Source organism: Biomphalaria glabrata, chromosome 14 (assembly GCF_947242115.1).
Source record: "Biomphalaria glabrata chromosome 14, xgBioGlab47.1, whole genome shotgun sequence".
Taxonomy (NCBI): domain Eukaryota; kingdom Metazoa; phylum Mollusca; class Gastropoda; family Planorbidae; genus Biomphalaria; species Biomphalaria glabrata.
The window spans coordinates 22,368,096-22,395,824 of record NC_074724.1 but is presented as its reverse complement, the minus strand read 5'-3'; the positions used below and the strand labels follow the sequence as shown (position 1 = coordinate 22,395,824).

Here is a 27,729-nt window from a genome sequence, read left to right as displayed (position 1 = left end):
GTGAAGAGAGACAACTGAGGAGGACCTAACACATATCAAAGTGAAGAGAGACAACTGAGGAGGACCTAACACATATCAAAGTGAAGAGAGACAACTGAGGAGGACCTAACACATATCAAAGTGAAGAGAGACAACTGAGGAGGACCTAACACATATCAAAGTGAAGAGAGACAACTGAGGAGGACATAACACATATCAAAATGAAGAGCGCCAGGTAAAGAGTACGTAATAACAACAACTTTAAAGAGAAAGAGAGACAACTCAAGAGAAGTTAACATAAGATTACGTAAAGCATGGTATTGATTTCCCCTAGCTATCTCACTGAATGTCCAAATTACCAAAGTCATGACCTAGTTGATCAGGAGAAAAAGTGTGAAATGTATCGGACACAGGTGTTGCTGTTGATGCAACATGATTGGCCAGCGATGTGAACACTGTCTCTGTCGCCCCTCTTAGTACCACTAACGTTTGACAAGATACATGTAAGAACGTGATGACATGGGAGTCAGTAGATGTCACGTGTTTGTAATAGATGTCACGTGTTTGTTGTTGTGTTGTATTTTATAGTTGGAAAAGGAAAATCTATACAAGAAATTTTTTCCTTTTTTTCCCCCTGGTTAATATTTTGAATTAATGTCCTAGCCACAGATTAAAGGAATACAATTAGAATAGAATGCTCAGCCTATAATGTATTTTTAGTTACGCAATACCACTGGCTCATTGATACAAAATCTCTTAATTAAAATTATCCTCGTGAAATTTCGTACACATGCTCCTTTTACCTAGGTCAGTGATGGGCATTCTTTTTTAATAGCGGGCCAAAATAACCTAAAGGATAATTTGGGCGGGCCAAACTATTTTTTTCTTTGAAAAATACAGAAAATTTAAATTAGGCAATTAATATCCAAATGTAACTACTGCTATACATGAAAAAGCAATAACAATTGTTTCAATTTGGTTCAAATTTGGACGAAGTTATTCTCAAGACTGGACTGAGGTCTAAGCATCATTACTGAAAAAGTTGCTTTCTAAGTACATTGAACACATTTTCTGACCAGGAAAAAAACTGGATTTCGCCAGGGCAGATGATGTTAACGTCATCTGTTTCTTTGGTCAACTGTTAACGAGCAGGGCGTCATGTGGTCAGCACAATGACCAAGTGTCTTTACTTTCCGCAAGTAAAGCCAGAAATCCATTAGAGTTGTGGGCCCTAAAAATCCAGAAATTCAAAATCCCAGCATTCACCGACATTCTAACCTATGGCCTCAGGTTTGGAAGCCAAGCGCTTAAGTTGACCACTCAGCCACCGCGCTATGGAGAAAAGACTCTCTACCACCGTTTGATACATCAACAGTGTCACTCAGCTCTCGAATACATTGTATCGACATCTCACTCACCCCCGACGTCTTAACTTGAGCTTCTTGTCAGTGTCAAAGTTGAAAGGTCAATGACCCTATAAAACGCATCAATTTTCAACAACACGTGTGCGTCAACCACTTTTACATTCAGTGGATGTACATCAAGGGATTACGACTGTAGTGACTAAGCTTTCTGAAATTCGTGACTTTATGTGTACACTGGAAGAATAGATGTAGGGTCTACGAGCTCAAAATTTATGTGTTCAATAAATGCCGAGATTTTATTTTTATGATCGTTTCGATCTATCGTTGAAAAATGAAACAAAGAATGAAGACAAATGAGTGTCAAGGAGTGAAGATATGGCAATAGAGAGATTTCTGGACCTCAAGGCCTACTTTAGTTGTCGTTTTGTTCTATTTATTAGCATTTTTTTAAGCAAGATTTAGTAATAAAATCTCAAATTTAAAATATTATTGTAAATTTAGATTTAGCTTACCAAAGGAGGCCATTTGTTTCTGTTCCCTTCAGTAGGTAGCCATGTGTTTGAAGCCTGTAAAATGATCATCCACTGGAAGCGTACAGAGAGTGTACTGTTTACATTTCTTATTGTGATCTGTCCGTGTTTTATCCTGATCATTAAACAGAGTTTCCATTCAAGCAGAGGTCCAGTTATAGTTGAAAATGTAATAAGAACCTTTAATGGTACCAAAACGTACACTCCTTCGGCTGAAAGTGATAACTGTGGAAGCAATCTAGTTCTTCTGAGACAGTTAGAAGAAATAGCAAAGAAAAGAAAAGTACCAGATATCGACTGCTCGGCAATATTCTCTGCAAATGAAGAAAAACTAAAAGAAGCTGTCAATATAGCTAAAGCCTCGCGAGGCGGCCTTAAAAGTGCATTTTATTTAAACGCGACTCAAAGTTGTCAAGACTTTCAGAAGTCTCGTGGATACGTGACGTCATCTCTTACGTCAGAAGAGGGAAACTTTCCCCTCGCATTCTCTCTTATCCTCTACGCCGACTTAGAAATGGCGGAGCGTCTGCTGCGGGCCGTGTACAGGCCTCAGAACGTTTACTGCCTCCACGTGGATAGGAAAGTGTCGGTCAACTACTTGAAGGCCATCACGGCTGTAGCGGCTTGTTTTCCAAACGTCTTCATCTCCTCCAAACGAGTGAATGTCGTCTGGGGAAAATTCAGCGTCCTTAAGGCCGAACTTATTTGTATGGAAGAGCTGTGGCAGTACTCTTCCTGGAAGTACTTCATTAACCTAGCTGGTCAGGAGTTCCCGCTTCGAACAAATTTGGAACTTGTTCGAATATTGAAAGCATTTAACGGAGCCAACAGTGTGAGCGGTCGGATCAAAAAGTAAAATTTAGTCACATTTTCTATTTGGACTTAAATATTAAGAAATTTTTATACTAAGACAATTACAGAAAATTTGACATCATAAGCAGTTGGAGTTAAAAAAAAATATTAGTTGAAATATAAAATGTTTCTATTTGTGAAGACAAGTACATGAAGGCCAAACAAAGAATCCAACTTGTTAATTTGTCGATTTTTGAAATAATTTATTGGATAGGATAAGAAGTACAACTATTTTCATTTCACACAAAATAGTTTGATCTAAAAAATAAAAGTACCCATAAATACATTCTACATACGATCCCGGAACTTAACAGTTGAAGCAAAAAGGACAACTATTTTGTTAACTTATGATATTTTAACCATATATTAGTATTATATTTGGGGATTTAGTTTGTCAAACATTTTCATACTATCTAAATCTCTTTTTTTTTCTATACATGTTTTGAATGCCGGTATGTTTCATATTTTCAGATTCTTTAGAAACATTGTAACTCTATTGCAAAACTTTAAAGTTCACACAAAGTGCTTTCATTTAGCTACACGACAAACAACACTTTATTGTAAAATTCAACTACTGGGTGCTATGATGTGTCTGTTATTGTATACAATTCAATGGTAAATTCTATATTGTGACTGGTAGTGCTATATTTTGTCTGTAAATGCTATACTGTGTCTGTGCTGTGTTGTGACTGTGAGTGCTATGTTATGACTGTGAGTGTTATGTTATGACTGTGAGTGTTGTGTTGTGACTGTGAGTGCTATGTTGTGACTGTAAGTGCTATTTTGTCACTGTGAGTTCTATTTTGTGCCTGTGTATGTTGTCACTGTGAGTGCTATGTTGTGCCTGTGTATGTTGTGACTGTGAGTTCTCTGTTGTGCCTGTGTATGTTGTGACTGTGAGTGCTATGTTGTGACTGTGTAAGTTGTGACTGTGAGTGCTATGTTGTGACTGTGTATGTTGTGACTGTGAGTGCTATGTTGTGTCTGTGTATGTTGTGACTGTGAGTGCTATGTTGTGCCTGTGTATGTTGTCACTGTGAGTTATATGTTGTGCCTGTGTATGTTATCACTGTGAGTGCTATGTTTTGACTATGTATGTTGTCACTGTGAGTTCTATGTTGTGCCTGTGTATGTTGTGACTGTGAGTGCTATGTTGTGCATGTGAGTGCTGTGTTGTGCCTGTTAGTGCTATGTTGTGACTGTAAGTGCTATGTTGTCACTGTGAGTTCTATGTTGTGACTGTGTATGTTGTGACTGTAAGTGCTATGTTGTGCCTGTGTATGTTGTGACTGTAAGTGCTATGTTGTGTCTGTAAGTGCTATGTTGTGACTGTGAGTGCTATGTTGTGACTGTGAGTGCTATGTTGTGACTGTGAGTGCTATGTTGTGAACGTGAAAGAATTTAAATGACAAACATACAAAAGAACGATTTTTAAATTTTAGTCTTTCAGCTCTCTTACTCAAAGAGTCAAAGTCTGCAGTCAGCTGGTATTTTAAATATCAATAGGGAAAATATTCTTCTTTGTATATATAGACATTAATCCTATTTAATTAGTAAACAACTTTTAAAAAATATGTTACATTTTTATCCTATCATATTTTATAAGCTACATTTTTACATCCTACGAATACTCTAGACTTCAACATACCGATCTTTAATTTTTTCGTATGATTGAACCTTTATAAATGTGTTACAATTGGTTGACGATCTTAAAATGATTTTTTTTTAATTAAAGATTATTTTTCAAATTAAATCTCGTGGTATAGGTATCCTTTTAAAATAATATTTTTCTGTGTATTATAAAGTGACTGATTTTTTTTAAGAGGACGAGAACTTAAAATAAAATTTATCACATTTTTTTTAAAACATTGTGTGTTATTTTACAATGTTAAACGTCGAGAATGTTTTCTTTTTACTAAATAATAATTTTTGTTTTATTTACAAAGTTTTTGTGAACTGTCTGTCTGGTTGAATCTAGTACAAGTTATTTAACTTCAAACAAATAGCTTCTGAAAAAGCAGCACGAAAACCTTTTGTACCCCCAACTGGTCCACAAACGTGATTTGACCCTAGCGCACTGAGCATGCAATAAGCATGAAAGTTCAAATAAAACACAACATATCATAAACTAGAAAATATAAAAACATTTTTTTTAAAAAGCTAATATTTAAGCGTAGTAGTATCAATTAATTTTACAGACTGTTTTTGTTTAGCGCAATTTCATGCTTTTAGCTTTCTCAATACGTTATGATTCTATCACTTGTCTGGACCAGCTGAGAAATGGGAGGGTGGGGGAAAAGAAAGGGGCATCTAGATGAAGGTTACCGAAATCGCTTTTTAATTGCATTTATTTAAAAAAGTTTAACGACCTGAAATCAAACTTGAGGGCTCATACCTCCTAAAACCAACACACTAACCACTGTGCCAGCAAAGTGCTTATGAAATTAGAAGATTTTATAGTTATCTATTGTTAGTTTCAAACTTTAAAGTGGCGACCTATTTCTACAAAGTATAAAGGGCAATAACTTAACTTATACCACCACATTTGTCAAGTACAATTTTCCTTTGTTTGATACCAAACTAAATTATTAACTACCAATAGTTAATCAACTATTTGGTTATTTTTTTTATTTTTGTGTTGTCAGCTAAAAAAAATAATTTTGCTAAATTTTAGTTTCATCCGTGGTTGTTGGAAACATAACGTGTAAACTTTTTTACCAGACAGACAGACAGAGTGAGTTAATATAGGCTTTGTAAAACTATTTCAAATCGCATACATTTTAGTATTTAGTTATTCTGTTACTGCGTACTATAGGAATGACGAGAGACGCTGGAGTAATGCACCACCTCTGTCAGGTATACAACCAGTGAAAGGATCAGTTCACATTGTTGTTAACAGGTAATCTCCCTTGTCTTACAATACTTATTTGTCGATTAAGTTTTGAGAGTGATTTTTTTTTAAATCTAGTTATAGATAGTTATAAATCAAAACATAACATTTTGGCGCAGCAGTTTTTTTTTTTTTTTTGGCGTGGTGCATCGGTTTTGGCGCATGGAACGTTGCGGCGCGAAATGTTTTGTTCAAATTGTATATTTTCATGATATTATTTTTCTTTCAACAAGAATGATGCCTATGTATGTTTTGTATGTTTGTCTGTGTATAGAACAAGATATATTTTTATCCATTATTGTATAAATGATGGAAAAGTTGCTGCAATTTTTAGTAGAAACGGAAACGATTTATTTTATTTATAGTAAACCCAACTAAAAAAAAATAGAGAACTGATCAATGTCATTCTAAGAGTTTGGCACACCTCATCTCTAATGTACGGGGTAGGGGAAGCCTGATAATAACATGTTCCCTGGTAGAAATCTGACATTTCATACTTTTGTTGTGTTTCACGTGTTCCCTGAGAATGAATGTTTGTAACACCCTAACACAAACCTCAAACAGGATGGCGATGAATAGCGTCGGGAAGGGTTTGGGCTCGGGACTTCTAAGACCACATGTCCCGAACATATGACACAACCTGGCCTGCGTCCTTAGTTCACGCATTGATGCATGAAATAGTTTAACTTCTTTGTCACGGCGTGGAAGAGCGAATGCATACATCACGTGATATGATAAAATAAAAACAAACAAAACAAAACAAAACATACAAAAAAAAAACAATGTTTATTATTAATTTTATGTCAAAAAATATATAATTTTTATCACTGGATTTGGAAATACATAAATTAGTCATGTCATAATTAGTAATTATTGCTATGTCTGCTTGCAACATACTTTTGTGTGCATTTTTAGAACATCCATCAATCAACGTGACGTCATTTCCTGCATATTTATGTGTATTTTCTTGAATAAACATTTAGGTTTGGGCATGTGTGTTTATAAGAAAAACATTTTTATACTAACACAACGTATAGTAACTCAATCCATGTTTCTATCTGTCTGTCAGGTAAAAAGCTGGTACACGCTATTTCTTCCATTCTCGGATCAATTTAAAATTTTGCACAATTATTCATTGGCGTAAACAATACATGAATCAATCAAAAAAAAACAATCAGTCAGTTAATCACTAGTACTTTCTTATTTTCTTTCATACCAACAAGGGGAATTCATCCTTTAGTATTCACAGAGATCGCTAAATATGTAGGGTTTTCTCCCCTTAGATGATTGTACACTTTAACTCTCCCACACCCATCCACGGACCACGTTGAAATGTAAACAATTATTTCTTGTACCTAACAAAACAACAGCTGTACATTGAAATGTATGCCCAATGTAGGCCTTGCCTTTTTAGCGGCCCCCGAGTTCTAGTCTAGATATAGTAGATTCTAGATAAAGATTCTAGATCTAGATCTAGATCTAGAATTAGATCTACACTTAATTATTAATTTTGAATGTATGGATAAGGTTAATAATTATTATTTTAAAAAATATAAGTGTACGCTAAATGAATATATGGAGATGATGTGGCTGAGTGGTAAAGCACTTGGAGCCAGAAGTCCCGTGTTCGAGTCCTGGTGAAGATTCTAGGTAGACCACTTCAGGGGGGCCGATTTTGAGTTTGTGTTTCCACACAAACTGTCTTTGTAACTTTTTTGTTACTGTCTTTCGGAAAATATAAATCGATGTGCACTTGATCCAGTGCACTTAGCACATTTAATTAAGAGGGGGGCGTCAACGCATTTCATTAGCATGGTCTCAGGTAGAAATCTGACCTAGTACACATTCATGAAATAATCAAAACTTTTAATCAAAGTTCATGAAATGTCATGAAATAATCAAAACTTTTAATCAAAAGACAATTCGATGGATGGGGTAAAACTCTTACAATACATTGAGTAGAGTGGAAAAAAACTTTTTTTATAAAAGCTACGTGTTTCTTAAATTAGCGTTAGAATATCTCGCGCAAAGACGTCCCCTGCGCCAAATCGGCTCCCAACTAAAAGGTTGCGCCAAAATGTCACTTGCAGTTATAAATCTAGATCTAGTTTTAGGTAGGCTACTTATATATCTAGATATAGTTATACTACCTGTCAATCGGGAAAAATATATATATATGGGGATTGGTTGTTTTAATTTGACCACTTATTCTTTATTGATGATATACACTTAATCTATCTGAAGCATTGATCTTATCTTCTTATCTTATATAATACAGACGTTACTTAAAAAAAGAAGATGATTACGTCCTACGCGTCATGCATTTAGTCATGCATATTAACCAATGACTTAAATTCTGCCAAGTCACTGATTTTCCTGGCTAGCTCAGGCAACCCATTCCATGCTCTAATAGCACTAGGGAAGAAGGAGTATTTGTACAAATTTGTCCTAGCATATGGGACGAGGAATGTGCCTTTATCTTTGTGTCTTTCAGAGTATTTATTAAATTTTGTTTTTGTATTTGAAGATTATGGTTCAGTATTTTATGTATGATTGCTACTTTACTTTGAGCCTTCTGTCCTGAAGTCTTTCTAAATTTAGTGATTTTACTAAAGGTGTTACTCTAGTCAAATGTGAATATTCGTTTGTTATGAATCTCACTGCTCTATTTTGTGTCTGTTCCAGTTTCTTAATGTTTTCTTGAGTTGAGGGGTCCCAAACGGAGGATGCATATTCTATTATTGGCCTACCCAAGCTTAAAGAACATTTTAGTTGTATGTTCTTATTGATTTATAGAAATTTCTTTTAATAAATCCTAATGCTTTATTTGATTTTTTTGTAGTTTCATCAGTTTTTCATTTATTATAACACCTAGTTATTAGCGTTTTTAGTCTGTGTTACTGGTTTGCCATGAATAAGATAAGTGGAATTAATTTGTTTTAGTTTTTTTGTTATTCTTAACAACTGACATTTTTCTGGGTGGAAAGACACGCTCCAATTTGATTCCCATTTCTGTAATTCATCTAATTCTCTTTGTAAAATATCTGTGTCTTGTGTTGTTTTTATTGTTCTATATATTATGCAATCGTCTGCAAATAATCTGACTTTTGTTCCTGAAGTAATGCAATTTGGTAAATCATTTATGTAAATTAAAAATAGTAGTGGACCCAAGACTGTTCCTTGAGGTACACCTGAGTTTACTGTTATCGGTGTTGATTTAGAGACATTTATTATTACAGTTTGTTCTCTCCCTATCTGAAAATCTTTAATCCACTGATGCAGTGGACCATTAATGCCGAAATATTTTAATTTTTTTAAGCAAACTATGGTGGTGAACTTTGTCAAAAGCCTTCGTAAAATCTAGTAAGATAGCATCTATTTGTTCACTATTATCTAAACCTTTTGAAAAATCATCAATTAGTCCCATTATTTGTGTTTCACATGATCTATATTTCCTAAAGCCATGGTGTGAGGACATTATGTTTGTCTAAGTGGTTTATGATGTTGCTACATATTATGTGTTCTAGGATTTTACATGTGATGCTGGTAAGATGGTAGAATCCCGAAAGATATCTTATATGCTGAGCTTGTGGAAGGAGTCAGACCCAAGGGCCGCCCAAGACTAACATATAGAGATGTCTGCAAGCGAGACATGAGAGCCTCAGGCATCAGTGAAAGTATGTGGGAAAACATAGCCAAAGACCGGAGTGCATGGAGACAGACTGTGCGTGCTGGGACAACCCTTGCTGAGAACAAAAGAATTGAAGCGGCTTTAATCAAGAGGGAAAAAAAGAAAGCTGCCCTGTCTGCTAGCCCTAAATCAGAGGCATACAAATGTACGAATTGTGGCAAAGTCTTCCGTTCTAGAATTGGCTTGATTAGCCACACCAGATTCTGCCCCGTCTCAAGATTAAGCCAAAACCAGTGACTCACTTGGGCGCATCCATTGCCTTTCGAGACAAAAGGAGCCATATATGGTGTGAGGACATTATGTTTGTCTAAGTGGTTTATGATGTTGCTACATATTATGTGTTCTAGGATTTTACATGTGATGCTGGTAAGTGATACTGGTCTGTAGTTTCCTGGGTCAGACTTTTCTCCTTTTTTAAATAGGGGAGTGACATTAGCTTCTTTCCAGTCCTTTGGTACTTTGCCTTGGTTAAGTGAAGCCTGAAAGAGTATTTTGAACACTGGGGCTAGATCATTGCTTAGTTCTTTGAGTAATCTAGCTGGAATAGCATCAGGTCCAGAAGCTTTATTTGGTTTGGTGTTGGCTAATAGTTTTTGAATTCCATTTTCTTGTACTACTATATCTTCTATGTTGTCTACTTGGTTCAAATTCAGTAATATGTCTTTGTCTCCTGGTGCTGAGAATGCTGATGCAAAGTATTTGTTTAGGATGTTTGCTTTAGTTTCATTATCATTGTGTATTATGTTATGTTCATCTTTTAATGGCGCTATACCTGTTGTTTCCATTTTCTTAGATTTAATGTATGACCATAGGTTTTTGTTGTTATCTTTAGATATAACATTGTTTATGTATTTAACAATCTTACATTGTTAAATATAATATAAAAACAGTCATTGTTACAGAAAACCAATGTACATCAACTTACCTTTATACAGGCACTACGTAGACTTTATCTTACACACTAAAGCTGCTCTCAAGTTACTGAAATGGACCAAGAGAACCAGAGTTCCAGATGAAACGTTCTTCCCCACTTTAAACTTCAATCCCCAATTGAGTATCAATGGTTCTTACTCAGGTCTGTAGTTTCAGTATTTGAAATCAGATGATGCTCTGTATGTTAAACGATATTTTGTTTTGTTCCTAAAAATTGTATATCTTCCTACTCTCTGTATAGGATCACCGAACGAAATTCAGCAGTCCATCAACAGATACAAAATCTGGTATACACAGGAACTTTGTGCGGGCCGCCTCAGGCGTGGGATATGTATCTTGTCAACAGGTCAGACAAATAGCAAGGATGTTTGGGTTTAAACATAAATAACATAGGCTAAGTTGAAGGCTGGACCATACGGTCAGTAAAAAAAAAAAGATGGACAGTTCACCAGAGTTACTTGTGTATTTACGTGATATGGAAATCATTACTGAGTTATATCCTTACCACAAATCAGAGGTGTAGAAAGCACAAACGTACGCCCGGGGCGAGGTACTTTATTAGCGCCCCTCCCCCATTTACCATGAACAATAATAGGCGCCTCTCCGTGTGTTGCGCCCCCCTGACGGTAGCGCCCGGGAATCATGCCACCTTTCCCCTCCCCCCTAACGGAAATAATTCACGTTTGAGCATTTAGTACTTACACAAATGAAGAATAATCATTACATGTATTTGCAATAGCAGCACTAGAGTAAATTAGCTATCGAGAGTCCAGAGTCGGCCTCAGCTAATCGGAGGCCTTAGCTAATCGGAGGCCTTAGACGAAGTGAATTTGGAGGCCCCCAATTCAAATAGAAAAAATAAAAACATAAAAAAAAACTTATTCTATTCAAAGCAGAACCAGTATAATGTCTAACTCAATAAGTTCTGTAGTGTTCCGTAAGCTTCTTAAACATATTCGTGCAGATGTCATAAACCTTCAACTTGTAAACCATTCTAGTAAATGTCTAAATAGACTCATTTAAAAAATCATATATCACTCGAACACAGCTACCATCTCTTGAATAGCTTTTTCGTGAAAGATGCCTTTCCAAAACATTCACGATACTGCGCCCATTAAACCACTGTTACATAATATCTAAACGTAGTGGTCTTCTACTTTCCATTAGGACTAAAACAGAAAGATTTAAAAACTCCTTCATCCCACTTTCGGCCAGAGTGTTACAAGATCATCTGTGACCTGTCGTCATCGAGAAATACATAGAACTCTAATTTATAAAGCGCTGGTTATTAGTGTGTATGTGTTTTTTGTGTGAATGTTGTTTGTATTTTGCATCTACATTGTTATTGTACAGTAGTAACGCTTAGATTGTCAATTGTAGTCAAACTGAATCTCCATTTGATTGGATCAATAAAAAGTATCTTATCTTATCTTATATTTCGTTCAATAGAGATCATACCCTTTTAAGGCGTTCTTGCATTCTAGTCGTTTTTAAACATAAGTTTTTAAAATTAGTATTTCCACTTGGAAAAAAAATTTCTTTATCCCGATCTAACAGTGATGAAAATCGTCAATGTTTTACAAAAGGCTGTAGCGACTTTTGAAGAGCACTGTTCAAACCATGAATCGCTCAGTAAGAGCAATATTAAAATCCGTGCTACATTTCATCAAATCGTTTTGTTTACGTACAATCTCAAACTACATCAACTTTTGCTGAATTGGTTGGTCCAGTTTCTTTTGATCGAGTTTCTTTGGTCCTTGCTAAGGATTATACCGATGGTCTTTCAATAAATCACGTGATTTTGTTTTTTTCGTTGTTAACGCTTGATTGTTATATTTCATTACAGGGTTCCAAATTCACTTCACCTAAGGCCGGCCCTGTTAGCATAGTTCTAATCCCTCAACTATAAAACATAAATGATGACAAAGATCCTTAACTCTTAGGTAAAAACTTGTACTGAAAGAAAAAGGTGTAATTTAATGATTTTAAAAAAATGAAATTGTTACATTTTTAACATGTACTTTAACCATAAAAATTCCTCTTATCAGCTTGCAACTTCATGGATAAAACCTGGGTGGACACGAATCTCGAAAAGGCTTTTTACTAGAAATTCGACAGTCTTTGTACATATTTGAAAACAATACACGCTTATATCACAGTGAATACCGTTAATCATTTTTCAGACTGTAATAATATGAAAATAAAATTTGGTTTGGAGATCTAGATATTCTCTAGCTTGAACACACATACCCTGCCCACTGCCATTTCCCGTCGTCCTGCGGGAGGTTTGGACTAGGAAGAAAATTATTTTCAACTCTGAAAGAATATCCGAAACATGTAAAAAATTTTACAATCTCTTATTTACAGCTGTATAAACGGGGCATTGTTTTTGATTTTTAAAAACATGTTTATATAGTACTTGTTGTTGATTTAAATAAGTACAAATATCGACAAACAAACATATAAATCCTAATCTTGGTTTTCTAATGTTTCGATATCCGTATATAAAACTTTTGAAAATAAATACATGATCTTTCCTTGTCTCATGTACTCTCAGGTGATTTACCCCGACTTGGCCAGTCCAAACATCTGTTTGCCAATAAGTTTCTCATTCATGAAGACAGCGTAGTGATTGGTTGCCTCGAGGAAAAACTGGCCAATGAAACAAGAGACGAGTACGCATGCCGAAAAATGTTTGATGCAACATGGTACAGCCGACTGGACTTTGTACAAAAACAAATTAGAACCTATGGAGACAATGTTTGATACAACATGGTACAGCCGACTGGACTTTGTACAAAAACAAATTAGAACCTATGGAGACAATGTTTGATACAACATGGTACAGCCGACTGGACTTTGTACAAAAACAAATTAGAACCTATGGAGAAAATGTTTGATGCAACATGGTACAGCCGACTGGACTTTGTACAAAAACAAATTAGAACCTATGGAGAAAATGTTTGATGCAACATGGTACAGCCGACTGGACTTTGTACAAAAACAAATTAGAACCTATGGAGACAATGTTTAGTACTAGATTGCAGGGTCAGAATTAATGCAAGAGTGAAGTGAAGTTTTCATTAAGAGTCTGAAGTATTGCCCCAAAGACCATGCCAAGTAAATAATATAAGAGTGGGTGACTATCAATATCGTGGTGAGGTGTGGATGAAACAGGTGTAGACAGATGGTTTAGATCTCTATTTCCCATGATAAAGATATTTGTAAAAATTGTGATTCCCATGATCTATAATGTTACTCTTAGATTATGTGCCTATATTATGTGCCTATATTATGTGCCTATATTATTTGCCTATATTGTAGTCTCTATATCAACCATGTTAGTGTTAGTCAGTTTATGTGTCACAGTTTGACTAGGACCGAGTGGACCACGTAGAAGTTCGTCACCGTGTTTTTGTTTGGTTTGGAGTACATTAGGTTTGAAATAAATTGACTAATTGTATTTTTTGTCGCTGTTTATTTTTTTTTCTACTTTATTTGGGTCCATCACTCATTTAGCCTCCAATTATCTAAGGCCGGCACTGCCTGTAGTTAGCGAGGCCCAGCATCGGAGGACTGCGCGCTACCGTATATAGCACCACCTAATCGAATGTAACGGTCGTAAGGTTGTTGGAACCTTTAGACAAGACTTGGGGTGACGAGCTCCTTCTCCTCGCTTGACAGTTAGGAGAACTCCTTTGAACGGTCAACGGGTTAGTTGTTACGAAGGACAAGCACTCTAAACAACTTTTTCGAAGGTTACGTCAAATAAGAAAAACAACTTGTTAGATGCTTACCTGTCACTACACTAAGATATAGTCTAAAACAATTTGACTTATTTGCAATAGTCTAGTTATTTTCTACTTTTTAACTTAATGAGGGACAAATATAAAACAGTTTAGGAGTGAGGAGGGATACACAAGTCTAAATGGTTGGAGATACGCCTTAGAAGTGGGGGGATACACAAGTCTAAATGGTCGGAGATACGCCTTAGAAGTGGGGGGATACACAAATCTAAATGGTCGGAGATACGCCTTAGAAGTGGGGGGATACACAAGTCTAATGGTCGGAGATACGCCTTAGAAGTGGGGGGATACACAAGTCTAATGGTCGGAGATACGCCTTAGAAGTGGGGGGATACACAAGTCTAATGGTCGGAGATACGCCTTAGAAGTGGGGGGATACACAAGTCTAATGGTCGGAGATACGCCTTAGAAGTGGGGGGATACACAAGTCTAATGGTCGGAGATACGCCTTAGAAGTGGGGGGATACACAAGTCTAATGGTCGGAGATACGCCTTCTGTTTGCTTTTATTTGAAATTGTCTCCACCTCCCTACCCCAGTTTGTTTCAAGACTTCCAATCTCTGTCCTGTGGTAGTTCTCATCTATTTGTATCTATCGTAATAATTGAATAATTTTCGTTTCGTCTGGACATTTGTTTATCAGTCAGTGTGTCTATTTGTCTGCTGTCTGTTCGTAGTATATAAACTGAATCTGACATGCAACATGTTGAACAATAGAACATAGCTTTTTTTGTCTACATAACATCTTTGAACAGGAGATCTGGGAAGTGTGTCGGTGGTCGGTACTAATGTTTAGGTAGAATAAAACGTGTAAAACTTAAGACAAGACTCTCTGTGACTTGATAGCTGAAGTCCATGTCTCACTGTGTCTTTTATTGTCTATTGTTGTTCTTTTCGTTGAGTCTTTGCCTTAGATTTACTCCAATATGTAAAACAAAATAGAAGGCAAATGTCTGTAACTGCAGTCTCGGTAAATAATTACATTTGCTGGATATTATAAAAAAAAGGAAAAATTAAATTTCAAATTTGACCTTATGTCTTTCTTTCAGGTATTTCTATCATAATTGTAAACGTTCTTGAACTAGGTGTAGTTGAAAAAAAAATATGTAAAAGTAAAAGGTTAGAAGGTCAGGGGTCGTCCACCCGGAACACAAATTATATTACTCTTTAAATTGTATTTTAATTAATTAAAATATTTGATATCAGGTTTTTCTTGATAACTTTTTTAAAAGAATTCATTGAAAAATATTTGTAAACAATAAAGATATTTGTAATTGAACAAATCTACGCAGGAAAAAAAAGACAAAAAGGAAAATAAAGTAGACTATAAATATACTTTTTAAATAATTAAGCGTCTATTAAGTGTAATTGTATCAATCATTTTGAATCAATCATGTAATTAATCTGTAATAGATCTAGTCATCTAGACTAACAATAATAAATCTGTGCAACTGTAAAAATTGTTTAACAATTGATTTTGTCTAGAACGATTGTATGCTTTTAGCTTGCTCAATACGCTGTGGTTCATTTAGTTGTGTGAACTAAAACGGTGGGAGGGTGTATCTGGGAGGACGATTTCGTTATGGCCTTTTAGATGCAATTTTTTTTTTTTTAAAGTTGTTTGACTTAGTTCTAACTGAAGGTCTTAAGCCTCCTCGAGCCAACATATTAGCCACTGAGCTAATGAAGTGCTAATGAAAATATATGATTTTATAGTTATGTATTATTAGTTACAAAGATATTAGGCGACGACTTAATTCTCTACACAAGGCTTATCTCCCTTTAACTGGTACTATCTCTTTATAAATCGAAATTAATTAATTATGACTGATAAAGTAATCAATGTTCCCAAGTCGCAGATTCGCTGTTAGATTTAATGTTGGAGCTTATTTTTGTACCATAATTTCATTACCGTTTTTTCTCTCAATAACTATCGTACCCCTTCAGTTAGCAATTAAATTTTATGTTACCATTAACAGAGATTCTCAGAGCCATCATTGGGGCGTTTCCCTTAAAGATACAAACTTTTATGGTATAAAAAAGTTCCTAACACTGCTGTCAAAGTTCGTACCGGATAAAAGATACATTTATCTTTTAGAATATATGTAATTATTAAGGACTAAAAAAATTGAAAATAATTACATTATTTTAGAAACATCCTTTATTGTATGTAGTCATAATAAAGTAGTAATAACGATAAACAGGCATATACAATCACAAGCTTGGCTTTCTAAGTCTTCAAATTCCTCACAAGAGCATTTGATATATTCAAGAAGTCCGCATCAAATCATTTTACTTGTACACACATCTATTTAGCAATAAGTTTCTCATTCATCAAGACAGTGTAGTGATTGGCTGCCTTGAGGAGAAACTGGCCAATGAAACAACAGACGATTATGTATGCAGAAAAACGTTTGAAGCAACAGCCGATTTTGTACAAATAAAAATAGAACATTTGCAGATAATTTATATTACTGTTGGAGATTTTCAAGATCAACTTAACAATGTCATAGCTAAAATTCTGTCATTTTGTAATTCAATGCACTAGCCTATAATTTTAAAATGCAATATTATATACAGGTGTTGCCCATCTCAATAAGCTGTAATCTGAGCTTTACATTCACACTACTCCTAGTTGGCACAACAATCAGAAGAGTTTAGAACACAGACCTATATATTATATCTAGATTGGACATGGAAATCTTTGAATGCCACAAAAAATGTGAAAATTTCCAAAAAAAAAAACAAAAAAAATATAACAAGTTGTTTTGTAAAGTAATTATAAAAAGTTAGGTGTTTTTGTTCAACCCTAACCTATGTAACATGTAATGTAACTATTGACACGCCTAACTTCATTACGTACTAAATTGTAATTATTCTACATGTCAAATTTCGCTTGTAAGACTTTGTCTCCATACCACTAATATTTGGATTTAGTTGTCTTTTATCAACGTAAATAATGATTCAGAAACATTTAATTGGGCTTTTGTCCCACTACGCAGCCCCCTCCCTAAGGCACACCTCTGCTTAAATATATACAGAACTAGCATCATATATAATGGGAATCAAAGATTTATTGTACACAAGTTTATCTTGGTAGATATTGATCCAGAACATTTGTCTACAGCACTCTTTCCTTTTATCTTAGACACATCCACACCACACAGCATTGTTAATCTCCCACTTTGACGTGAGTCAATAACAGGGCTGTTGAGATCGTACTGCAGACTCTGTATGAAAACTACACTCTACTAGCGTTTCTCATCCACTGTAAGAATTAAGAATAAGCGCGTCCTTTGCTATAGTGGAGAGTTCCATACAGGGCGGAACAACTCTAAATAGCAAGTTTCTTGGTGTCTCTGGTGTACAAACTAAAGGCAGTGTTGACAAGCTAGGTGTTTTTTTTTTAGAATCAGAATAATTAATGTGCAATATTTAGCACTGCAGAATCAAATCAATTTACATATATATATACATTAGACCAAGACTGGAACACGGAAACATATTCTTATTCGATAATGATCAGATCACAGACCTATATGTATATAGATTGTTATGTACGTAACTCTTTTTCAAGCTGTAAGGGAAGTCGCCCCAATCTTTTCTGTCCTGGAAAAGTAATGATCTTTAGTTTTCAAAGTTTAGAAATAATGCAATACTATTTTTCATTTTTTTAAAATAAATTTGGCTATTAATTACAGAACTATATATTCAGCTAATATATGAAATAAAGCCATTTCCCGTTAGTTTCCATTAAGATAATGTTTCGAAAATCCTACATCAAAATAATTTACGTTTGCTTTTAATCATCCTATGTACATTTAAATAGATTAATTACCTAGATCTTTTTAAATTATATATCTAAAAATTGCAAAATAATAATTATGAGACTAGAGTGCTCTTATTTTTGATGTTCAATTACTATAAAACATTTGTACATTTGTAGTTTCTTATTTCTTTAGCCTATACTGAGTACAGTCTCAATTTTCAAATAATCAAATATTTCTTTAAATTTTAAAATAGCAGTACTCATAAGTAAAGCAGTCTTCTTGGAGAAATGAAAGAAAAAGTACCAAACACTGTACATACTGAGCGGGTAAAACTCTCCAGGCGATAGCAATAAAATATCTAGTAATTTATAATCCTTTTGGGCTGCTCCTTATTTTACAATATATGTATTTCTTCTTAAATACAAATCTAAAAAATTATTGGCGATTAAAATATTATACCAAGAAAGTTGTATTATTAATAAAATACTTCAAATCAACATTGTACATCTAGTCTGGAGCAGTTTAAGTCATTCTGTAGTATGTCTAGACAAAGTAGGAGACTAAGAAGTCTTTTGATATTCTGGTGTTATTGTTTCAGCATTCTATAGACTGGCTAGTTCTACGTCTATATAAAACCGGATTTCGCACTTAACTAAACGCATTATTTTTCTTTTGAAACAAAATTAAATACGCTATTTATAATGTAAGTAGCTTGAATAACAGAAAACATTTTAGTAATACAATTTTTTAATATTATTTTAGAAATAAAAACAACTGTTCACATATGTTTAAAAAATATACAGAAAGATCATACATTTATTATTATAGTCTCCCCTTTTTATTATTATTTATATTGAATAGTTAGATTGGTGTATTTTTATGAAAAAAAGAACACTTGCATTTTTTATATATTTTTTTTTTATTAAACTTTTCGTCTTCATAAAAGTAAACAATTAACCGTTGCAGCAAAACTTTGAAAAATCTAAAAAAACACGATATAGGATTTTCAAATTTTTCTAGTTATTTGATATCTAAATGGAACAAACAGACAGACGGACGGACGTGATAGTCGCACAAACATCCTACACAAAACTAATAAACTGCTATTCCCCGTTCGGAGGCCACTAAAAATCATAAAACTATCAGTAATGTCAATCGTTTTTGTTGGATACCTATAACAGCAATAAAGCTTTCAGATAAACATCATGAAGTCCAGACTTTTTATTTTTTTGAACTTGTTGAGGGAGAATTGGTTTAAGAAATTGGAAGGGGGGTGGGAAGAGGAGTGTAGACTATCTGATGGGCGGAGATAGACTTTCTGATTACGTTTATTGAAATGACATATTTCTTTCACATTGTCTCTGCCTCCCTACCCTGTCTTATTCCTCGACTCTCAAACAGTCGACATTCCAAATAGTTTTGAGCTCAATGACAAATGTGATCAGTTTGTTTAATGCTCTTTGATATAAATTTCACATTTCAATGTTTATAAAAGAAGTCATTAGTGGTTAGTGAATGATTTCAAATGTGTATTTGATTTATCTTTGTTATACATTTAATTCATTAATTCACGAACATTATTTTCATTTACTCTTAGTGAAAATATTGTCCACAGCTATTAGTGAAGATTTGTTTCTTTAGTTTATTAGCGAAAATTTGTTCGTTAGTTGATTAGTGAAAATTTGTTTCGTTAGTTGATTAGTGAAAATTTGTTTTGTTAGTTGATTAGTGAAAAAGTTTTTCGTGAGTTGATTAGTTAAAAAGGGATTTCATGAGTTGATTTTAAAAAACATTGTTTTGTTAGTTGATCAGTGAAAATGTTTTTCGTGAGTTGATTCGGAAAAATATGTTACGTGAGTTTATTAGTAAAAATTTGTTTTGTTAGTTGATTAGTGAACATTTCATTCAAAGGTTCTTGGTTGAAACATTTTTTAGCGGCCCCCGAAAGGGGAAAAGACGCTTTTAGTTTTGTTTGGCCTTGTCTGTCCATCTGTCCTTCCGTCCGTCCCGTTTTGATCTCAGAAACTAGAAGAGAAAATAAAAATTGGACATAATGATATTTTAGATAATTCAAAGTTCTGATGCAACGACTACTTTTTTCTTTACTGAAAGCGAAAAAATCTAATTTTTTAAATCAATTAAGCAATCAGTTTTTTCATACAAATACACCATTTTTACAACACTATACAAAAGGTTGCCCACCCCTGCTTTGGAGCGTCTTTGGTGTTGTTTAGTGAGCCTATAGGTTTTAAAATCTCTTTCTTTCTACTTCTTTTATTTTCTTATATGATTCTTTAGATCCCGCCCCTACAGCACATTTCTCTATATCGTATTGTCTTCTTTGTCTATGTTATTTTATTGCTTAAAGTACGTACAATGGATCTTAAACATCAAAATGCAAAGGGAAGATCACTGTGTTTAAAATTCATCGTCAAAATCTCCTCTATATAAAAAAAAAATTTTTCTCAGTTACAGGTACGCTAGAAGACTAGATTCCCTTTTGTCTTATACCGTTGGAAGAATAACAGCAATTCATTTTTATAATGAAAAAGATCTTTTTTAATCTTGTTTTGGCGATCGCTGTGATAGTATTTCTACTAAACATTTTATGGCGTACTGTTTATTCAAGCACAAGCCTTGACAATGATCAAAAATGGTCATACCTAACCAAAAACGCGCCAATTCTGGAAATGTTGCAAGCCATCGCCTCCTCTTCTTTGATAAATGGGATTTCAAAAACGTTTGAATCAAGATGGTTGACCAAGGCTGAGACCTGCCAAGGATTGCCAGAGGACACCATGGACAGCATCTTTCATCTCAAGAACATTCAGTGTAGCAAACTTTTCTCAGCCGACAAAGCATTCATGAATCACACCCTAAACCAAATCAAACAAACAAGCTGGACAATGCTATCTAACGAATACTACATTAATCTCACCACTGACTGCCCGAGATTCAAACAGTCCCGAGGATACGTCACTTGCAAGTTGACTCAAGAAGAGGAGGACTTCCCAATCGCGTACTCACTCATAATCTACAAAGATATTGAGATGGTGGAGAGGCTTCTCAGAGCCATTTACAGGCCTCAGAACTACTACTGCATTCACGTGGATAAGAAATCTGACCAAAATTTCTTCATTGCTGTGTCGGCCATAGCCAAATGCTTTGAGAATGTTTTTATCGCCCCTGAGCGTCTTGCAGTTCATTGGGGAACGTACACTGTACTGGAGCCGGAACTTGTCTGTATGCAGCAACTCTGGAGGTTTCGAAAATGGAAGTATTTCATTAATTTGACAGGTCAGGAATTTCCACTCAGGACAAACTGGGAATTGGTTCAAATCTTAAAGTCATATAGAGGAGCTAATGATTTGGAAGGAACAATAAAACGGTAAATGATTTCTTTTTTTCTGATGTTGTTTTGCTGATTGGCAAAAAGTTTTTAATCATTAATCAACTTCTTATCTATAATCGCATATGCTTTCTATGTACATATTTTTATTTTTCATAAGACTACATGGTTTTCTGACATTCAAATTGATTATCTGTCTTAACGAGCATAATAAGAATAATAATAATAAACAATATAATATATGAATTTCCAACAGGGGAAAAAATCCCTTCTGAAGGCGTTTAATTTTCACTCTTGAATTGCAGTTATCAGAAAAAAAAGAGGATATGTAAAAAAATAATTATTGATGTATTTCTTTATCTAAAAATCTCCAAAGCAAAGGAACTAGTCAGAGTTCAGACATGTCTGTGTAAATATCCTACTCTTTGTTTGCCTTATTCTTCAGTTTCTTTTGTCCTACATAGCTGATCATTCGAACAAAGGGGGCTCCTATATCCTTAGCCGTTGCCTGAAAGGTGTCTTGCATCCCGCCAATTATGTCAGTCGGCCGGAAGTTGCTTTTACGGAAACATTAGGGCTAAATCCTTGGAAGAGAGGGCTTGGCTATTGCATTTGCTATCAAATAGCCGCGTGAAGTTTCAGACTAATCAAAAGCCCTTATTGTTTCTAAGAAGTACAAAGTTCAAAAAAGTTTGGGTTCTGAGGCTCCAGAGTGGCTCTGAGGCTTCAGAATTGCTATTATGACATTCATGTCATGGAGAGGGCTATTTGCTAGCTAACCTTTGTTTAAGAGTAATATAAACTGTCGTTTGGAGCTGCGCAATTAACAAATTATTCGATGGCGTTAAACGTTTTGCATATGTGGGTCAGCATTGGGATACCTATTTAGTATGACCCTATTACGTAAATTTATTTGGAACTTGTATTTCTCTGATTTTCTACAGATTAATTCGCAGCCGATTGCCTACAGATCCACCACATAACATAACAGCCATTAAAGGGTCAGTTCACATTGCAGTCAACAGGTAAGTCAATGGCCCTTACAACTGTTGAAATAAAAACCATGTCAGATCGTGTATTCAAACGAACAAAATACACAATAAAATGAACACAGTATTACCTATTCTTATATCTTCTAAACTTTAACTCTTGTATCTTTTTCGTGTATATGTGTAGTAGGTAATGGATTTTATACCAACAATGTTATTGTCTTATTAAAAAACAATAAAGTGTAATGCCAAATTGGATATTTAGTATTGTTTTTGTTTACCGGTAGATGCTATGCAAATGTTTAAAGTAGATTATTTCAGGTCTGCGTCTCTATTGTCCTGGCGACTCTGTTGCCCCTCGAGCTAACTTATAAATGTTCTAATAAAAACAAGGTTATAAAGACAGTTGGTGTGGAAACACAAACTCAAATCGGCCCCCGAAGTGGTCCACCCCAGGCAGGTAAAAAGGCAAGTTTCAATATTTTCAGAATAATATTAGAATTAAATTCTATCAGAAGTGGTCCATCTAGGCAGGTAAAAAGGCAGGTTTCAATACTCCAGAAAGAATATCAGAAGGAAATTCTATCAAATGCAAATGATAGAATGGTGAAAAATGTTTGACAGATTCTGTGTCCACAAGACCAAGGGATAAGTGAAAGGGTAGGGTGAGTTAGATGTAAACCTGGCCTAACTTATAATGAGTATCTAATTAATAAAATTGTTTTATAAAGGTTCAATCTCTTATTCAAAGCCTCTAGAAAAAATAAAAAAAATTCCTTTAGATTCGGATGTGTGTACCCTGTGATACGGAAAGCTCTGCAGTTAACTTGATAATATGAAAAACTACTTATTGATTGGTGTTCCACTTATATGAATAGTAAATAGATTTTTTTCTCTTTAAAAATATTGTAGTTAGTATAACAGAACTTACGTAACTAAGCACTTAGCAATACAAATATAAAAATATATTTTTTTGACTAAAAATGTAATATCATTTGCATAAATGTGATTAAAATATGGTAAAAAGGCATCTCCCTTACCAAAAAGCCTCCCGCGTTTGTTACTATTAATAGTGAATAGATGTAAAAATGGTGTAATGTTATGAAAAAACTGCTTACTTAATTGATTTTTACAATTAGATTTTTCGCTTTCAGAAAAGAAAAAGTAGTCGTTGCATCAGAACTTTGAATGGTCTAAAATATTATAATGTCGGATTTTCACTATCTTTTATAGTTTACGAGATCTAAACGGCACGGACGGACGGACTGAGGGACATTCCACACAAAACTAATAGCGTCTTTTCCACTTTCGGAGGCCGCTAAAAAACATTTTTAATTCTGTAACAAGTGCAATTATATATTAATATTGCTCAATGGGGTTTTATTGATGCACACATTATTGGTTGGTTATTAAGTTTAAAAGGGGAGGGCGAGTTTTAAAAGAGGTAGATTTCAATTCTACGTAGCAGATACTTGACTGGCCAACAGTATATGTGGAGCAGTGTCATCATGCGTGCCTTTTATTAGAAGTGCACGAGAAAGGAAGACAAGCAGAGTATCATTTGTACACGGACCAAAAGTACATAGGCCTTTAGTCAATATATGAGGCACTGCTTTTTTTTTTGCGTGTGGCGGAGTTACTAGAATTCACTTTACAAAAGTATATATGGGAAGGGGGAATATTCCAATGGGTAGGATGTACTGTATGAAACCTTTGTATACCCCTTACTATACCAGCATGTGCATTTTAAATCCTTCACCCCAAACTAGCTCAACTGTCACAGGTCATATGGAAATAACATTTGACGTTGTGTTTCAGAGATTTTGTAGATTACATACTACACCATCGGACGGCTAAAGATCTGCTGGACTGGGTCAAAAACACAAGCATTCCAGACGAGACATTCTTCACCACTTTAAATCACAATCCACAGTTGGGAATTCGAGGAACATATAAAGGTAAATACGCTGGGAACAACAAGTTGTGCTACAACATAAATGCATGGAATCTATCTATGTACTTCCCCTAAATATAGTTTGATGTTTGACGCTTCTGTAGGAAATCTTCCTGCGTTCTGATACACGTTTGAGAGTTTTCGGAACGAATTCGCCTCGTACACAAAAGATAGCAATAACATGATAGTCATAACGGTGACTACTAAAATAAGGAAGTCCTTGCATAACATTGCATCGCTTTCATGGAAATCTTGAAACAGTGGACACGAGTTGTTTCCTACTGCTCAATGTGCTTTATGAGGCGGAAGTATTTTAGTACATTATAAATATATATATGATTGATTAAAATGTGTTTTCCTTGATTGAAACAATTACATTTTCTTTTTAAAGTAAAAGCTCTACAGAGTTGTGGCCAGAACATGAAAAAAAAAATCTCCGATCATAAATTTTACATTCCCCTATATCCTTTGGTATAAATGATACATTTCTATGCTTGGTCTACAAGAACCAGGACAAAGAAGAAAAGGCAGACAGAGAAAGCAATGGGAGAAGAACATAAAAGAATGGACGGGCCTGCCATTGAAAGAGGTTTTATGCAAGGCAAAAGACAAAGAGCAATGGGGAAAAATGGTAAACAAATCTTGCGTGCTGCCTCAATGATCCAACAGACTAAGGGGTAGAGGAAGATGCTAAAACTGATAAAACTATTATTAAAAAAAAAACAAATAAAAAAAGGCTAATCCAAAAAATGTACTAGCTGTGGCTGTGTAGCACTAATTGCTTAACAACTTATCAATGGCTCTCGAGTTCAAATCCCGACCAAGTTTTTGTTTCTTGAGCCCCTAAACTCAAAACGAAACTTTATCCCAGATACCCCTTCCCAAACATGTCCTTAAAAGAAATTGGACCTTAGCGTACTGAGCATCAAAGATGGACAAAACAAAAGAACACACGAAATGAATACTTAAAAATTTGAATCAACCATATTAGATTGGCCAAAAAATCATGAAAATTCTTTAAATTCTAGCTTATCTCTTCAATGTCTGGCAGGGTCTTGCATCTAATAATAATGCGGCCGTAAACCACAGAGATGATTCAGTTTGGCGAAAGAATGGTCAGCCAAGGTGAGGAACAGTTGAAAGGTAGAGAATAAAGGTGGGATTATAAGGAGCAATAATTATTTCTGTCTCCATTGTCACGTCGGACGTAGTCAGACGTAGTCACCAGTTCAACCTGGAAAAGCTCCACAGTTCAACCTGGAAATGCTCCACAGTTCAACATGAACAAGCTCTACAGTTCAACCTGAACGAGCTCCATAGTTCAACCTGAATGAGCTTAACAGTTAAACCTGAACGAGCTTTACAGTTTAACCTGGAAAAGCTTCACAGTTCAACCTGAACGAACTCTACAGTTCAACATAGAAAAGCTTCAAAGTTTAACCTCTAAAAGCTCCACAGTTCAACCTAGAAAAGCTCCACAGTTCAACCTGGACTAGCTCCACAGTTTAACCTGGGAAAGCTCCACAGTTCAACCTGAACGAGTTCCACAGTTCAACCTAGACAAGCTCCACAGTTTAACCTGAACGAACTCCACAGTTCAACCTGGAAAAGCTACACAGTTCAACCTGAACGAGTTGCACAGTTCAACCTGAACGAGCTCCACAGTTCAACCTGAACGAGCCTCAAGTTGCTACAAATCGCCTATACATGGAGGTGGCCCATACTGGTAGTGATGGTGGTTGTCTAAGGGTTGAAAAACTGGGAAGCGACTTCAAATGTTAGTTCAATATTTGACGAGACAACAACCTTAGGGGCATAGTAATGTAGCACTAATATCCTCATCTAAGAAAATCGGCACATAGTTATAGGAATAAATAACTCGATTCAAATAAAACTTATTTACACGTGTAGTAAATTAATAAAAACTTACAGAAAATACAACGTCCAACATTTACTATCTAACATCTTACAAGCACAATAACAATCCAGATGTTTCTGTTATTGGCAATGTCTGGAGCCTCTTTGTGACAGGCGGCTGATAAAAAGAGCAAAGTAAAGTTTGTTTGTAACCATTCTTCAATTTCTTTACCTTTGAAACACATTTGAACCAAATATTTATCTTCCAGACCATTGCGTTTATCTGTACAAGTTAGGGCCAAATTGAAATGTTTCTAGAGCTGGTTCAAAACTAAGTTATCTTATCACATTCATCTCTAGGTGTTCCAGAGACGGACAACGATGACTCCATGATCAAACCATTTTTAACCAGATTCAAAAATTGGGGAGAAAAACTCTGCGCTGGTCATTGGGTTAGAGGCATTTGTATTCTATCAACAGGTAAATCTTGGAAATATCTAGTCAAGAATTGGATTAACTTCTTATTCGTTCTCATTTTACATGTCGGAGGGTTCAGATCAGTAATCCTATATCTGAGATGAACTGCGCAGTGGTTTCCAGAGTTCTCCGTATAATTTTTCTTCTATAGTAGGGTTTTGGTGCCAGGGTCTTGTTCAATGCTTTTAATATAGGACATGGTCAGCAGTCTTTGGTAATGCTCCACAAGAGTAGGTTTCGCTTTCAGCTTCCGGAACATATGTTGTCTCATTCTGTTGTGTCCGGTTTCTATTTGTGAATAGGGTTCATAAACAAAAAAATCAATAAAAATTCTGTCTCCCCCCTCTCTCTTTTTCTCTCTTGCAGTGTCAGAAGGGTAGAGTCCAAATAATGGTCTAAATATTTTAAGATTTACTACAAACCCTCTAAAAGTAAACTTTAGAGATTAAGAAACAATTCTTTAATGTTCAAAATTAAAAATACAATTCTTATTTTTTAATAGTTACAGTAATTCTTCTCCACATAGTTCTAGTATATTTTTGGCAAAGTAATAATGTCCTTTCGGTTTAGTCTAATAGTCTTATAATCTTAAGATTTCTTGTGTCAGTTTGTTCGATTTAGTTTAGAACTAAGATTTCTTATTCTTAGTAGGTTACACAATATTTCAGTGTGTTGTGATTGTGTGGATAAATAGCTGGCATCTCGACACAGTTATATTTTGTTATTAAAGTATATAACATATCCTACTCTCGCTATAACATCTGGAAGAATAGAACACAACTTATTCTGTCTATATAATACTTTGAACAGGAGACCTGCCGCTACTTGGACGCGCTAAACACATGTTCGCCAACAAGTTTTTCCTGTGGGAGGACCCAATCGCTATCGGCTGCTTGGAGGAAATGATCTACAACAACACCAGAGATGAGCTGAGCGGGGTCAAGGTTTTCAACTCAACTTTCTACAGTCAGCTGGGGTTTGTACTCAACCAGGTCACGTAGTTTCTCATGTTCCAAGAAATGTTTTTGACAGAATAACTTAGACATGAAACACTTTTTATTTTATATGGGATTCAAGTTTATTTTTGTGACAATTTGTTTCTTCTAGATATTTTTTTACTATAAAAATAGTATTTTTTTTTTTAATCGAAAATGGAAATACTTCATTCATTTTAACTTTTTACATAATTGGTTACAAAATTTTGTCTCTTCTTGCAGCATAAAGATATTTTTACTTATTTGTGAGGTAGTCTTGCCAGAGTATTGCTCACCACGTTCCAAAGGCATCTT

At 34.9% G+C, this 27,729-nt stretch overlaps 2 protein-coding genes across 2 annotated transcripts; both read left to right on the top strand.

Annotated features, from left to right (window-relative positions):
* Positions 1 to 1,462: 1,462 nt before the first annotated feature.
* Positions 1,463 to 14,394, top strand: LOC106068871 (beta-1,3-galactosyl-O-glycosyl-glycoprotein beta-1,6-N-acetylglucosaminyltransferase-like). Its single transcript, XM_056009331.1, has 5 exons — positions 1,463 to 2,725; positions 5,541 to 5,624; positions 10,242 to 10,381; positions 10,481 to 10,585; positions 12,797 to 14,394. Exons 1-5 carry the CDS (start codon positions 1,917 to 1,919, stop codon positions 13,003 to 13,005), a joined length of 1,347 nt encoding a protein of 448 aa, XP_055865306.1. The 5' UTR covers positions 1,463 to 1,916; the 3' UTR covers positions 13,006 to 14,394.
* Positions 14,395 to 20,289: 5,895 nt separating this feature from the next.
* Positions 20,290 to 27,441, top strand: LOC106068870 (beta-1,3-galactosyl-O-glycosyl-glycoprotein beta-1,6-N-acetylglucosaminyltransferase-like). The gene is made up of 5 exons (XM_056009631.1): positions 20,290 to 21,202; positions 22,108 to 22,188; positions 23,971 to 24,110; positions 26,324 to 26,443; positions 27,251 to 27,441. The coding sequence occupies exons 1-5, from the start codon at positions 20,358 to 20,360 to the stop codon at positions 27,439 to 27,441; spliced, it is 1,377 nt and encodes a 458-aa protein (XP_055865606.1). The 5' UTR covers positions 20,290 to 20,357.
* Positions 27,442 to 27,729: the final 288 nt, after the last annotated feature.

Coding starts and splice junctions, on each gene's coding strand:
- LOC106068871 (XM_056009331.1), top strand. CDS start 1,917: ATGATCATCCACTGGAAGCGTACAGAGAGTGTACTGTTTACATTTCTT. Junction 2,726..5,540: donor GTGAGCGGTCGGATCAAAAA/GTAAAATTTAGT, acceptor TGCGTACTATAG/GAATGACGAGAGACGCTGGA. Junction 5,625..10,241: donor GTTCACATTGTTGTTAACAG/GTAATCTCCCTT, acceptor ACCTTTATACAG/GCACTACGTAGACTTTATCT.
- LOC106068870 (XM_056009631.1), top strand. CDS start 20,358: ATGAAAAAGATCTTTTTTAATCTTGTTTTGGCGATCGCTGTGATAGTA. Junction 21,203..22,107: donor TTGGAAGGAACAATAAAACG/GTAAATGATTTC, acceptor GATTTTCTACAG/ATTAATTCGCAGCCGATTGC. Junction 26,444..27,250: donor CATTTGTATTCTATCAACAG/GTAAATCTTGGA, acceptor TACTTTGAACAG/GAGACCTGCCGCTACTTGGA.